This window comes from Merops nubicus, unplaced genomic scaffold (genome assembly GCF_000691845.1).
Source record: "Merops nubicus isolate BGI_N331 unplaced genomic scaffold, ASM69184v1 scaffold10646, whole genome shotgun sequence".
In the NCBI taxonomy this organism is placed as follows: Eukaryota; Metazoa; Chordata; class Aves; order Coraciiformes; family Meropidae; genus Merops; species Merops nubicus.
The window spans coordinates 151,892-167,186 of record NW_008613045.1 but is presented as its reverse complement, the minus strand read 5'-3'; the positions used below and the strand labels follow the sequence as shown (position 1 = coordinate 167,186).

Sequence of the window (15,295 nt, the reverse complement as noted above, 5' to 3'; positions counted from 1 at the left end):
ACCTAAAGGGATTCTATGATTCTATGAATTAGACAGGAGAATAAGTCATTTTATCTCATGAGAGGTAGTTTGCTATTCAAAGTGGCTAGTTGTTCAAGTATGTAATACAAAAGACTTTGGTTTTAAGGTTAATCTTATTTCTGTTCTAAAATGTGTTTCCTCATCAGTGATCAAGACACTTAGAGTGAATTTGCAGTCCTTTTCTGTGCCCACTAAGAGCTTTTAATAAACTATTTGGAATATCATGCTCAGCAATTAGGACTGGACTTTTTTTTGTGTTACCCCTATCCTCCAGCTGACCTTCTAGGACAACAGCTATGTCCAAGGGTAAAAGTGGAGCCTATTTTTTTCCTTCCATACAAGACCAAATGACTGAAAGAGGCGATGGTGAACTGGAATTTAGACAGTGATTTGGTTATTTTAAAATATTGTTTCACTTCAAAATTATAAATATTTCTACTTTATATATATATGATCATGCTATATTTTTTTTGTTTTGTTTTATTGTATTATTCTGTTAGATATACAGTTTACTTGTGTATTAGTTATTTCATACTGAAAACCACAAGATGAGTATTTCTGAATATCGCTTTTTTGGTAGCAAGATATCAATGATTCTGACTGTGTGTAGTGCAAAGAGAGATATGATCAATGAAACAACTGGCTCATCCACCGTCATAATATATGGGTAGCTGTTGGGCTTATGATGGGAATTGATTCTAGATAATGATGTGCCTATGATAGGAGGAATCTCTTTGTTAGTAGTGTCTCCTTTCATTAGGGTTGTCTCTGTGTGGCTTTGGGGATAAAAACATAGAAAAGTACTATGAATTAATATATTTGTTTCTTTAAAACTTAGCTAAGAAGATTTTCTTTTCATTCCTGACATGTTCACTATTTCAGCTTTACTTATGGTTGATTGTTCTTTTGATAAAAATTAATAGAGCTCTGTCATGAGTACAACTGACATGCTAAGTTTATGTTCTTGTGTGTGAATTTGACATCATGTCTCATAAAGAACATATTCCCTTGCTATCTTTCATGGTGTCCTGTTGTCTTTACCTTGTAAATTTGAGACTTATTTAGTAATTAAGATATGCTGATTCAAAGTAGCTTACTGTTATTTTCTGTAGTAATTAGTGTTGACATCAAAGCACTAAAGCTTGAAAGTAAATAAGTACCCAGTATAAGAGGTTAGGTTTTCTGAATTTTTCTCTTGTTAATAAGTATGAGAAGGATCTATGCGTATATACACATGTTGAGAAAATTAATATGTTTTTATTATTTGCATTGGTTTCAGCCATTCTAGTAGCCTTGAATATATTGTTTGAAGAAAACATTAGTATAGACTGTCAGCAGATGGCCATTTCTAAAAACTTAAAATGCACCTGGTTAAATACTGTCTTTCAAAGGTAGAATGCTCCTATGTCTGTCCAAAATGTCCAAGTAGAAATAAGTTCACATTTAGGATTCAATGTACGTGCAGTAAATCCTATGTCCGTGAGACTTCCAGATGCCAGGAAGCATCTGGCCATTTTGCCGAAGTCACAACTTTGGGATATAAAAAGAGTGTAATTTCTACAGAAAGCTGAATAAAGGGTAAGCCAGCACAAACTGAACTGAATATGTAAATACGTCTACTAATGCTAAACCAAGTTTTCCTGAAGCTACTTACTTTAGTCTACCCAAGCCTCCCTCAATGAGTGTAATAAAATGATAAAGAAAATAAAATCTAATGGAAGTAGGTACCACAGCCACACAAGACACAAACCTGTTTCTTAAACATTACAGCTGTTTCTCACAAACTTCCATAGTGCTCCAGTTATGAACTGGGTTTTCTTCCAAGGTGCTATAAGGCTTGTTTCCAACTGGTTTGTCAGGTTTTACTATTGCCTTGCTATTGGCAGCAAGACAGCTGCATGTGCCTGGACTATTTTCAGACTCTGAGTAAGGAGTTTGTTTGAGTGTGCAGATTGGTTTCCTGTTGTGCAGCAGCTCTAACACATCACAGAATCATTGGATCTTCTGTGCTGGTATGACAGAACTGTGTTTCCTTAGCAGTTGTTTTCCAGGGTGGCACCTCTTTCTAAGCCAGTGATTTGGGAAACACAGGGTTTTTTTCTAACCTTCCAGATATGAGTTAATTCCAATGCACTTATATATCCAAATGCTTGTTAACTTTCGGTAGACTAGCCTGTGAAAAGAGGTGGTCTCATTCAGGACACCTAACTAGGCTGTCTGCTTTTAGTTGATGGGAATGTCATCACTGTGTTACAGAAGGCTGAGCTGCAGAAACAAGGGCCACATACGGGATCTTTAATGGTGGTAATAGGTTTTATTCTCCCCTGCATTATGATTGTGCTTGTTTCCTTTCTAAAAGGCTCCCTCATTCAGGTATATGCAGGATGATATTGCTGATATTGGTTCCAAACCTCAGATGGTGAAGAACCTGCAATCGAGGTGTTAGTTCCTATAGTGGAGGGATGCATGGTAATGACAGATAAACAAGGAAGATGTGTGAGGTCAGCCAATGAACTTATGTATGGTCTTTATGGGTGTGAATAGGGAAGAACAAGGAAAAAGACATGTCATGCAAGAAGGGACTAAAAAAATTATACTATTTAGAATAATAATAATAGTAAATTACTTTTGATTACTTATTATGTACTGAGCATGATCCAGAAATACTGCTGTATCTAAACATTTGAAAGCATCTTTTCCTTTGTATTCTGCTGAAGGAATTTCCTTTTCCAGGTGTAGGCTCAAAACTTCTCAACAGAGAGAAGAAGGTGAAAAGTGTGAATGCCTGAAGAAGAGTCAAAAGTGTAATTTGGAGTAAACATCTTCCAAAGACAGTCTTAAAGCTGATCTCACAAAAGAGAAATCCATAGTACATCATGCTAAGTTAGGTTCATTTTTCTGGGATCTTCATAGAAATAGAGTAGAAGGGAACATATGACAAAGGTGTGCAAATATGAGAAACCTGAATATTAGTAAGGTATCAGCTGGCAGTGGTGGACTTGGGTCCCCAGAATAAAATTTGTCTGCTTCCCATGACTGCTTAACAGTACGAGTCTATTTCCTAGGTGGCCTAGAGTGTGTATAAGTACTGGATCACATGGTAGAGGCCATGGTGTGACATATGGTATCATACTCCAGGTGTCACGTGAGAGACGTGGCTGTAAGTGCCTAAGGTCATCTAGCATATACACTGTGCTGTGGCTGGAAGAATCTCTTCCAGTGGGAGTCTGGTGAGTATGGACTTCCATTAAGAAATTGCAGGATTTCTTTTCCTCTTTTTTGAGACACAGCCCACTGGCTTTAGTGTCCAGTAGCTTTCTACAGGAAGTAGAAAATTTATCAGGCAATGTATTTGTCATTTTGATATGCTTTATTTCAATTTATTAATAAAAAAAGACATCAAAATAGATTTGGCTCATAGAGTAAGCCTAATTTTGTTTTAGAAAATGTAATCTTGAAGAAAACTTTTCTTGTAGTTTAAATCCTTTCAGCCAAACACACTTAAGAAAATACTTCCAGTAAATACTCAGATTTTCTTCTAGCAGCAGTGATGGTAAGTCTCAATTTCACAAAGAGACAGAACAAAGTAGTCATGCTGAAAGCCTTTCACCCTTTATGTTAGATAATCCTTTGTGTTAAGAGTGATATCCTCTCTGTTGAGCAGTACTAGTAATAGTTGAAAACAAGGCTGCATATTGTTTGAGGGTAAACGAGAGTCTTCAATTATAATAACATCTTCCTCTGAACAGTATCAGTTAAAAAAACCCTAAAACCCAAAAAACTTAATGACCATGTAGACCAGAGACAGTATCTCTAAATGCCTGCATGCTCTCTGTCATAATTCTTGCCACATGGGTATGCACTGCTATATGCTCCTCCTTCACCCAGTTTCTCTCAGCTGCCTTGTGGGATATAGCACTCTGCTGTTCAAAATCTTCTTCCAACTGTTTAACTTCTCTTTTGTTTTTCTTCCTTGGCCAGAAGAACTTTTTGTTTATGGATGTTCACCATTAACAAGGGCAGTTATGCAAAGTCACACAAAATCACTCTTACACCCTTTATTACAAGTAGTGGTCCTATGAATCTGCAAATCCCTATATAAGAATTGGAATTCCATCTAACTATGTGTTGACAACCCCAGACTAGGCATCATCAAGCTAATCATCTTGCCTTCTTGTATGGTCATTGAAGAAGAAGAAGAACAGATGCTTCTTGAGTACAGTTCATGCATATCTTGCATGTGGATGTATAAAATAAGTCAGATGAATGGAGGTACTTTTCAGGTGAGGGACAGGCTCCTGCTTATTACCAAATCCTTTAGTATTCTAAGCTCCAAATCACAAGTGTCTGCTGAATTGTGCATAGTGACTTTCTTAGTGCTTGTAACTGTCAAGTTGCTGTGTAGAAGTGTGATTACACTACTTAATCTTTGACTTCTTTTAAGAACTGCGACATTGCATCTCACAAGTGGGTCAAGCCCGCTTTCTAGGATATCTGAGAAAAGATCTACTAGGTCTTTTGCATTTATTCATCTGGTTACCCCTAGACCTCCCAGCCCCTAGGAGTAAGGCTTGAGACCTTTGAGTGCAGCTTTTAGCATAGGTGCCACTGATTTACATAATCAGGACTAAGTGCAAACTCAGTTTCTGTATCACTAATGAAGATGGATACATTTTTCTTCTAATTACTTCATTTCTCTGTATTTCACGTATTAAAAGCCAAGACTGTATTTTGTATCCTTTACATGATGAACAGCTTCCCTCTTTTCTTTTAGTAGGGTCAGATCCTTCAGACATTTTCCTAGGCTGTTCCTTGTCCAAATCTGACAAAACCAGAGGAATAATTATTTCCAAACAAGCAATATTGAAATGCACGGTAGGAAGTTTCAAAGTCTGCTGTAAGACCTGCAAGAGGAAGCTTCCTTTTCTCATCAGTACTCAAACTGCGTTAGTGACTCTGCTGAAAAATGTTTCTGTGCCTTACGTGTGCCAGGCAATTCTGCGTTTGTTCCTGCACCAAATGTTAGCATGTCCCTGAAGTGTCCAGAGCTGACAAAGCAATTGTTTCAACAATCATATAATCACCTCCAGGCAATTCTGGCTGTATAGCTTCACTTTGGAGTCACCCACTGTGTGGCAGTCTCAATGGATAGTGTTGAAAACAAAGTATCCTGCTTAAATGAAAGTTCTTCTGTAGCTGTAGTCCACTTTACACTTCTCTTCAGAGCCCCTCTGGCACAGGGCTTCACTAATAGCCTTGCAGTTAAGAGAAGGATCAAGGGACACGTAGTGTGCTCTGTTCACTATAGCCTTATGCTGAAAATCAGCTTGGAGGGGGAATGTACACACTCCATTGCAACACTAAATTTTTAGTTTTAAGTAATGATACACATGCATGACCGTTTGCTTATGTAGTCAATATGTTAGTATGCAGTATCTAGTCAGGTAGACTCCACAGCCTGCAGAATTTAAGGTTATATGACCTGCCCTTTTTGGCAGTGAGATTTGAATCTGGGGAAACATTTTTCCTTTACTTCGTTCAAAGCAAGATGATGTTTCTAATTTACCAAGGGAAGATCTTTCCTGTTTAGATGTGTCGTGTTTTAGACAGAAAGGGTGTGGGTCATCCAGATAGCCTATGTGAAGGCTTTGGGCACCTTGGAGCACCCTAAATAACTGTGTACATGTAGAACAGCCAATTAAATTGAGTGTCTATGTCTAAACTGTCATTCAAGGTTCACATTGCTATGGGAAATTCCCATTGTTATGGGACTTTCCCACTGCTGTGGGTTCCTGGATGGAGGAGAAGAAAATATTTTTGTCTGATTATTTGGTTTTGTTTAAAGAAAACAGGCAAAACATACTAAACATCAGGAAGCTTACAAAAGTTTGTCAGCTTAACACCATTTATACAGAAAGGCTGGGTCACTGGTGTGTTTTTTTTCTCCCAACCAGATTTGTCTGTGCAAGCTTTCCATATACACATAATGCTCGCTGACATTACTAAGAGCTCACATACATCCTTGCTCATGTTCAGCTGTACTCCTGAACTCATGAGGCGACTGAATGCTGTTAGAAAGACATTAACAAAGATTATATTTTGCTTAGTAATACATTTCCTTTTTCTGTGAAAGATGACTTTGATGTTATAGCTTATATAATTTCACAACAAGGTGATGTTTTTTCTTGAGTCACTTCTGCTGTACACTCTAAATGCACATGTTGTCAATTATAAAGCGGCTGGTATTGTGCAAAAGAAATATCTGAGACATGAGCAAGTGTGTTCTCTGGCAGTCAGAATTAAAAGCTACAGTGTCTTTGTTATGGAAAGATTATGTCTTAACAATACTTCTTGTAGGGAAATGAGTAACTGTGTCTAGCATGTATTACTTGTAAAATCTTGTCAAATTAAAAGTCATCCACTCGAGATTTTAATATTTATAGATTTTGCACTGAAAAATTGATGTCCAGTGACTTTAGCAAGTAATTCACTATACCTTGAAAAAGTCTGAGTGTACTGGGCAACACGTCTCATAGAAATGTAACACATTACAGGGCTTCCAGACAGTCATCATGGCTATATTTTTATATGTTAAATATTGTATTAATAATAACCTGATCACACTTTATTAACTTTTATAATGTGTAGCCCTCTCATTTAGATGACAATGCTTGTTAAGAGCAAAATCTAGATGATCTACAAGATGACCTACATTTCTAATTTCTATGGCAATTTTTTTTTTTTTTTTGAAACATAACTACATATTTCAAGGAAAAAAAAACAGGTATGAACAACACAGTCTTTGTGTGAAGTTGTGGCTTATTTTCTTATTTTAATTTTAGAGTAATTGGTATTTATTGTGAGACACAACTAAATTAAAAAGGAAGTCAGCTTTATACACCTTGACTGAAAAGGAGAGAGGAAAATGGTAAAGCAAAAAGTGCGAGTGCTTTGATCAGGCAACAGGCTCAACTTTGCATGTGTTCCTTTGTGCAGGTTTAGATTCAGGGCTTGCTGTTTATCTGATAAAGGGTAATTATTGCTGCAAAATAACTGCAGCTTTAAAAGTATAAATAATATCTATATGCTAATGCCTCGAGTATGTTGGTCTGTGTCTAATCTTGGACACATGTAGTATGTGCATACACTATGTATATATACATGGGTGAGAGAACTCTTGGAAACCTTTTTAGTAAGCAGAAATCAGTTACACCAGCAGATGAGCGTGTTTAAAGACCTGAACATAGGCTGGTTCAGGGACCCTTTTTAGTTTCCATTACCACTGCTAAGGTAAAGAGTGAAAAAAGGAGTACATGGCATCCTGTTCAAATATTTCAAAAGAAGTATTTGATACTTATATTTATTTATATCAGCCCAATAGACTTGCTTGCCATGAAAGCTTAAAAGTCCTGAGCCCTTTCTGTGATAACTTTAGTGGCTTCTTGGATGCGTAAACAAACAGTTGAAGCTGTGTCAAAATAGTACTTTGGGGTGCTAGGATCCTCCTGATGTAAAGATGGTGACCATCTGAATGAGTCATTAAGACTTCTTTTGTAGGCAGTAGGGGGGAAATATGACATCTTGGGTGCGACAAAGGTTTGATTTATCTCAGCTGGAAATTCACATCTAAAACAGGCCAAATGAACCACATCATAAAAGTTCTGTTTCCCTTCACTGATTGTAAAAGGAACACAGGCTGATTGCACAGATCTGTACATCTGAATTAATAGTACATCCAAAGTTTGGGTGAAAGAATTGGAGGTCTCTAGATTCAGTTTGAAGAGCTGGCTGTAAAATTTCTCTAACAGGTTGTAAAAAGACTTACCTTAATAGCTTGGTTTGTGTCTGGGGTTTTTTTGTTGTTGTTGGGGGTGGTTTTGTCGTTGTTGCTTGTTGTTGTGTTTTTTTTTTTTGTTGTTGTTTGTTTAGTTGTGTGGGGTTTTTTCCCCTGAAAGTACAGAGAAATCGGGAGTTCTATAGTAGGAAAATAACCAATGTATTTTATTTTTACTGTACAATGGGAAGATTTTAAATGTCAAGCTATCACTCTCAAGAACTGAAAAATATGTGATATCACACATTGTGTGCATTAATATATGTAGATTATTACTTTGGATAGCTTGATTAAAACCAAAACCAATAAAACAAAAAAAATCCAGAATATTTTTCTTTAACTGGAAGTCAGTTTGTATGTTTCAAATATGGGAGTGTATATACTAGACTTACAGACCAACACCGCTCAACATTTGCTCAAGTAAGCACCTATAGGATGAACTTATAGATTTACAGCACATCTGTACTGTAAAGTACAGTTACTATAAAGCTCATTTAATTCCTGTCTTTGAGTGTATGCCTATATGCACTCATTGTGGTTTTGCAAGTAGCAAGTGAAGATTGGACGAGTTTTTGGTGACTAGGTGTGTGCATATTTGCAGTGTGAATATGTATATGGCCAGTACATCCCAGGGGCCTCAACTTTTCACTTATTTTCATGTTTTTAAGAAGTTTTTTATGTAGACGCTCAAGTGAAAGTTCAGTTTGATAGGAATCCTTACTCTTGGCAAGCTTATATAGAACTGTATAACTGATATGGAAAAATGCATCAATAGGAGAGCTGGCAAAGCCCCGGGTTGCATAAAGTACAGATAAAGTTCTATTTACACTGTAGAACAGCAAGGGCATAATAGTTTATATGCCTGGATTTCTTTCTTCTTGTGACTTCTTTTGGATTATTAGTGATAAACTGTTAGCAATAAATTGTTGGTGAGAGTTTTAAAACCCTAAAAAATGTCTAGTAATGTGCAGTAGTAGATTCTTAATACTTCATGGTAGATATCTACATTTAAAATAAAGCTTTTCTCAGTAACAGTCAGGAACTAGAAACAGTGAGAATAATCAGTTTTAAGTGTTTTGCTTAGAAAGCCCATTTTATTTCAGTACTCTGCTCCTAGAATTGACTACCAAATTATAGGAAACCAAATCACAGCTTTTTAAGTCAGACTTTGGTTTTGGGTCAAGCAGCTGTATTGATGCCACAAAAAATAACTGCTGGGAAAAATCACTGTGGGCTCATGTGCCTTTGGTTCTGTGCAGTTAGAGCCAAGAATTCATCATTACTGAAATGAGATGAGATTTCCTCACTTAAGAACTATTTAAGAATATATTTTAAAACCAGGATTTGTAAACACACAATATGTAGAGCAGAATTCTTGCTATCTTCTGGATGTCTCTATATTTATAAAGTAAAGGCTAAGTTTTCGTGAGCTCATTGATTGCTTCAGGGGAACTAAGTGAAATAATCTCTTTGGTGGTAGAGGTTAGACAGCACTGGAAATTCCATGGCAGAAGTACCTTTTGCAGAATGTTATTAGCTTTCGTGAGAATATTTCTTTTCTGTTTAGCAGGATAGCCACACTTTTGTCTGTAATGTAGTCAAGATGTTAACAGTCATGAGAAAGCAGTTTTGGTGAGAATTTCCCATTTTAAAATGTTATTTTTTGAGATCCATTGACCACTGTTTTTTGAAATCAAAGGACATTTAATATTCTATAACGTTTCTGCAAAATGTAAGGGACTAAGATTAAATTGTGTTTTTGAAAATTAAAATTTATATTCTGTACATTTCCTTCTTCAAAATGGAAATGAGGCTTGACTGGTTTTTTTATCCATACAGTATGTGCCAGTTTATACATTAGAAGAAAACAAGTGAAAAGAGGTCATATTTCTCGTTGCACATAATATCCATCTGAGGAGACTATATTTTGTTTTTCTAAAGCATATAAGCTTTTTGTAGCTTAGTTTTGTGATGCTCTGTCTTCACATCCTCTCTAAGAAGTTTTCTAGACAAGCATTAAGTCTGTGATTAGACTTAATAGTTACATTTCACCAACTTACTGATGCAGGTTCAGAGGAATAGGTTAAATAATGTCAAAGCAGGATATGAAGCAATGGAAATAGAAAAATCTTGTTTGTGGTCTGTACTAAAAAGAGCAAAATTACTTTAAAGCTTTCTTTGGTCATGAAATTTGATCTAGAAGTAAAAATTTTTTTTTTCTGCATACAATAACATCAAAATATTATGTAGCGTGCAGTTACAATGGTGAGAAAAAAAACAATTATAATAATGCAAAATGTGTGGACATAATTTACAATTTAAAGTGCCTACATAATAGAAAATGTGGTTTTTTAAATAGATGAGTTTTTCAGTTCTGTGGACTACAGCATTAATGTAGACCTTTTCTTTACAGCTGTCTTTTAAACGTTTCTTCCTACCATGTGTCTGCTATACAGGTTGCATTTACTCTATAAAATACACATTATATATATACTTTGTCAAAACCCTACATGTTTATTCCCAGTTATGAGGTATCTGTACTTATTAGAATTCTTCCTGATATTTAACAAGTAGACATTTCTCAGGAGATTTTAAGCCAAGTTAATAGGCTTTTTATTCTAAAAATAGTTCCTGTATTTGTTTTGCCTATCAGTCAATCATATTTAACAGATCATTTAACCCTCCTTAAAACATCATCTACTGTACAGCTGAATATAGAGTACCATTGTTTTCTAAGCATTTTATTGAGATGATGAGAATAAATACCAGCTTGTGTTAGAAAATCAAAGAAATACACTCCTTAAAACAAAACTGTTTCTTAGGTTATGATGAAAAATTGTTCAGTTTTCAGATGTTTTCCTTTCTGAACATTTTGTTAGGAATACAATACAATTTTCCTTTTCCTTTAATTTACTGGAAGTAATTTCATAGGAACAGTTAAACTCTGAAGCAAACATGCTTTACAGTGTACATAATTTTATGTACCTATACACACACACAACCGTACCTCCTTCCTCACTGTATTTCACATTCCATGTGCTCTGTTGTTGGAGCCTTAACTTTCTCTTGGAAGTGCTTTGCAAGTCCTGCTAGCAGAGGTTATGAATCAGATATGATAATCAGAAACCTTTACAATTTTACTGTATCTTTTGTCTGTCCTTTCTTTCACCTTTCCTTTACTGCACTATCTTGTCTGTCTGATTCTCGCAGGGGACATGGATTACAACTGGTTGGACCATACGTCTTGGCATAGCAGTGAGGCATCCCCAATGTCTTTGGTGAGACATGTGGAGCCTTACCATTTAGTTTCCTTTATCATTTCACATTTCCTTTGTTTTATTTACACCTTTGCATGTTTTCTTTTTTTTGTATTCTTTTTTTATCCCACATCTATAGGGGACAGTCAAAGGGGAAAAAGAAAAACTAGTGAGCAGGCAATTTTGTTGGATTCTAACACCTTATCCGAGAGGCAAAAGAAAATGGTGTGCTTTGGTGGCCACTCTTTGGAAGAGGACTTGGAATGGTCTGAGCCTCAGATAAAAGACTCTGGGGTAGATACGTGTAGTAGCACAACTCTAAACGAGGAACATAGCCATAGCGAGAAGGTACTGAGATTATGGAACCTGCATTTTAACCTGCTCATTTGGTCTTTGTTTGCTCTCTGTCACTCATTAAAATAGTGCATAAAATAAAAGATAGGGTGTTTCTAGAGACAATGTAGCATTTCTTAAGGTGCAGAAAAGAAAAACAAATGAAAAGTCTCTGAATGCTTGCAGTTTTTACTGTTTGGCAGACTAAAAAAATGCATTATAAAGGAATGTTGTACTTATGGTTGCATAATAGCATATCATGGTATTACCTGCAAGTACAAAGTAATTAACAAAAAGGATTCTACTTGATTGGCTTACTTGATTTACTATGTTGAAACTCCTGGGGCTGAAATTAAATTAATAGTTTAAACCCCAGGTGAAAAAGGGAGAAATTGTCTCTCTGCACAGAAAAGTTGTTTTTCTTTTTTCCCTTTCACTGTCATGGTGGTTCTTTTTTTTTTTTTTTGTTGTGATGCAATTTTTGTGCAGTATTGTGCAGAATTAAAGGCTTTGCCATCTGCTTTGGTATTTTTTATTTTTGCTTTCCGTTTGGTGGAGATTATGATAAATCTTTTTAGAGTTATTAGTTGTAATGAGAGCAGATTTGTCTGTGCCTGCTAATTTTGCATGAAATAGAGCATGAAATAGTATTTTTTCTGTGAAAAAGTGCTATGATTACACAAAATAACATATTAAAATGTTATTAATTGTGGTAATGTACAAATACAACTGTGTCCATGTGTAGTAATGCAATAATAAAATTTACTATAATTTTGCTTCATAAGTGAAGTAATCGTTCCAAGAAAGAAACAAGATGTTTAAATAGCGTAATGACTATACCTTTTAATGTACTCTATAATTTTTAACATACTGCTACAGAGAAAGAAGTAAAACACTGGAAAAGTTTGTCAGTCCTAAAGAAAACTGACAGTCTTAGAATAATGGAGAAAGAAAAAATGTCTTGCATCAAATTTCTGGTTTCAGTTAAACTTCTTTTTCAGTGTTGCTCTTATACTAGTCCTCTACAGTTGTTTTTGTCAGTGCTTAGGTGTGATTGTCATTGTGTGTAAATAACTATGTATAGTTGTCTATAATCTTAATCAAGACACAAAGATGACTCTAAATGTTTACACGTTTGATTTAATAAAATAATATTAAATATCAGACATACATGTGATGGACCATACATCCAAATCAACTTTTTGCAGCACAGTTTTCTGTCACTTTATGATATTGAATATGTAGTGTAATCATAATACTTTCATGGCGTTTTAAAAATATAGCAGGAAATGAAAAGTATTACTGAATTATTTTTCTTTAAAATCCTGTTCACTGTGTTTTCTGTTAACACCATATGATAGCATCCAGTAACTTGGCAACCGTCCAAAGATGGAGACCGACTCATCGGTCGGATTTTATTAAATAAACGGCTAAAAGATGGAAGTGTGCCTAGAGACTCAGGAGCAATGCTTGGATTGAAGGTTGGTAATGACTAATCTTGGAACTGACAACTCTCTGTTAAATGAGCCGCCTGTATAACAAAAATTGTCTCATACTATACAGATTTTTACAATGTCTTATCCTTTTAATTACCCTATATAGACATTTTCTATTCAGTTACTAAGAGTAATTTTACAGTGTCACTGACAGGCCCAAAAAATCATCTTTTTCTGAAAGACTAAGACATGTTTTCACAAGTTTTGCTGCAAATGTCTGCTCTTCAAGATACTAATTGCATCCTTGCTGGGCAAGCCAAGCCCTGTCTTCTTTCTTCAGTATTGAACATTGCACCACTGGAACTTCTGTTCCCCAGAAAGAGGCGAGAAATTTGAAGAATAAGTTCTTTCTTTTGAATATTTGGGAGACGTCTCGAAGTTAATGGGATTTCAACCCAGAGCAGAGTGACAACTGAAAAACCTCCTGTTTCTGTTTTTGGTTTTGTGTTGGTTTTTTTTGTCGTTGTTGGTTTTTTTTTTTTTTTTTTTTTCCCCGCTCACAAGACAGAAAATTATTAAATATTTCTTGTATATTATCACAAAGTATTGTTTGCATCTTTTTTGTGATTTTTTGATAGCGTTCTCACTCAGGTTAGTTTACAGTGTTAAAACCAAAGGGACTTGATGAGAGGAAAGGTCCTGAATCTGAATTTCAATGAGCAATACTGAAGGAGTGGTTGGGGTATCTTATAAACACCCTAAAAATGCCTAATAGACATTCTGCTCTGGAGGACTTGAAAGGACCATAACCTTTCCTGCAGTTTAACAACACATTTCTCCATTTCAAACTTATGATATAGCAGTAAATATAGCTTATAACCATAAAATTAAAGTTACGTGGACATGTAACTTTTTAATTTATGTTAGTTCTGTGGGCCACTAGCAAATTCTACAGAGGTTACAGTCCTGAAGTCATGCTATCAAAAATCACATCTTTGAACACATTATGAAGCTAATTGTAGCTCATACATACATAATTTTTGTGTGGTTATTTGCAGTTCCAGCAATACTAGTGTAAAATGAAAACTAATGATACACAGTAAAAGAAATAATCATGTATTTATTTTGATTCAACATCCTTGTTGTGAGAAATCATTAAGAAGTTTGATTAATTCTCCATTCTATATTTAGCATGATACTGACTTCAACTATACAGGCTAAGCTATAGTCAAACACTGTAAACAGGATTTAAAGCAGTGCAGTTACAACATATACTAACGTACTTTGGAATTTTTTGTGTTTTTTTTATTTAATCAACAAATGTTTTCACTTTGAAGTCAGTGGAGAAAACAGTTGAGCATCAGTTCTGGTATGTGTGTATTGCCTTAATGTCAGAAAATGCAAGAGAAGAGACAAAGAGTGCCACTGTGAAGTACTTCTTAAACATCTGTATTTAAAAGTCTGAGAGCTTCTATTATGAAGATGAACTCTTCACTGAGATTCATGAATAATGTACATTTAAGATTAACTACTTTTTCATCTCAAAAGACATTTGAAACCATCTGGTGTGATTTTTTCAAATGTTTACATTATTGAAAGTAACCTAAACTGGGTTTATTTTTAATAATAACTGAAGATGATGCAGTTATTACCAGTTCTGATATGTGACTCTCCTGATTCTAAGTTTAATATTAAGGTCAAACATATTGAAGCTTCTTGCAGAGGAATCTTCAAGGAACAAGTATTTTCATCTCACTGGCCCAGCCTAAGTGAATTTGATTGATTGAGATGTTTGATGCTTAGTGTGAACACCATGAATTCTATTGTATTAATACGCCTGTTTTCAGTTAAGTAGTGAAGTAAGCAGTCTAATGACCAATACCTTACTTATTTTTTTTATGAAAATCTGTAATTCAGTGAAATACTATACAAATATTTACTTATTATTGTTTGAAACTTTTAAAGTTTAAAAGCTTTAGCTTCCTGTATTTGCCTTTTCTTTTTTTTTTAACCATTATACAAGTAGCCAGAATAGATAGAAACATAATATGTCATAGCCAAAAGTCTGGGGTGGTTTTTCCAGATATATTTGTCTTATTTGGGCTACCTGAAAACCAAAGAAATAACTGAATTATTATTTCTATTGCCAGAACATTAGGCAGTTTGGACTAATTTTCATTCTGTGAAAATACTTCCTCTTTGAAACAGGTAGTAGGAGGAAAGATGACTGAATCAGGTCGACTCTGTGCATTTATCACCAAAGTTAAAAAAGGAAGCTTAGCTGATACAGTGGGGCATCTTAGACCAGGTATGTATCTACTATAGATCTCTACTGTTGAGTTGCTTTTCTGAAGGTGATAACAACTGAGCGAGTTTAATTAGATGCAGAATTCAACCAGACATTCTGTTAGTAG

General features: G+C 35.2%; 1 protein-coding gene across 1 annotated transcript in view; it reads left to right on the top strand.

The window, feature by feature from the left end:
- Positions 1-11,070: 11,070 nt before the first annotated feature.
- LOC103774367 (regulating synaptic membrane exocytosis protein 2) overlaps positions 11,071-15,295 on the top strand; it is a gene marked incomplete at its 3' end in the record, with an annotated part of 152,814 nt that continues 148,589 nt past the window's right edge. Inside the window, exons 1-3 of the mRNA XM_008941767.1 lie at positions 11,071-11,133; positions 12,807-12,926; positions 15,090-15,189. Coding sequence (XP_008940015.1) covers positions 11,071-11,133; positions 12,807-12,926; positions 15,090-15,189 — 283 coding nt within the window. The remainder of the gene's footprint in view (positions 11,134-12,806; positions 12,927-15,089; positions 15,190-15,295) is intronic.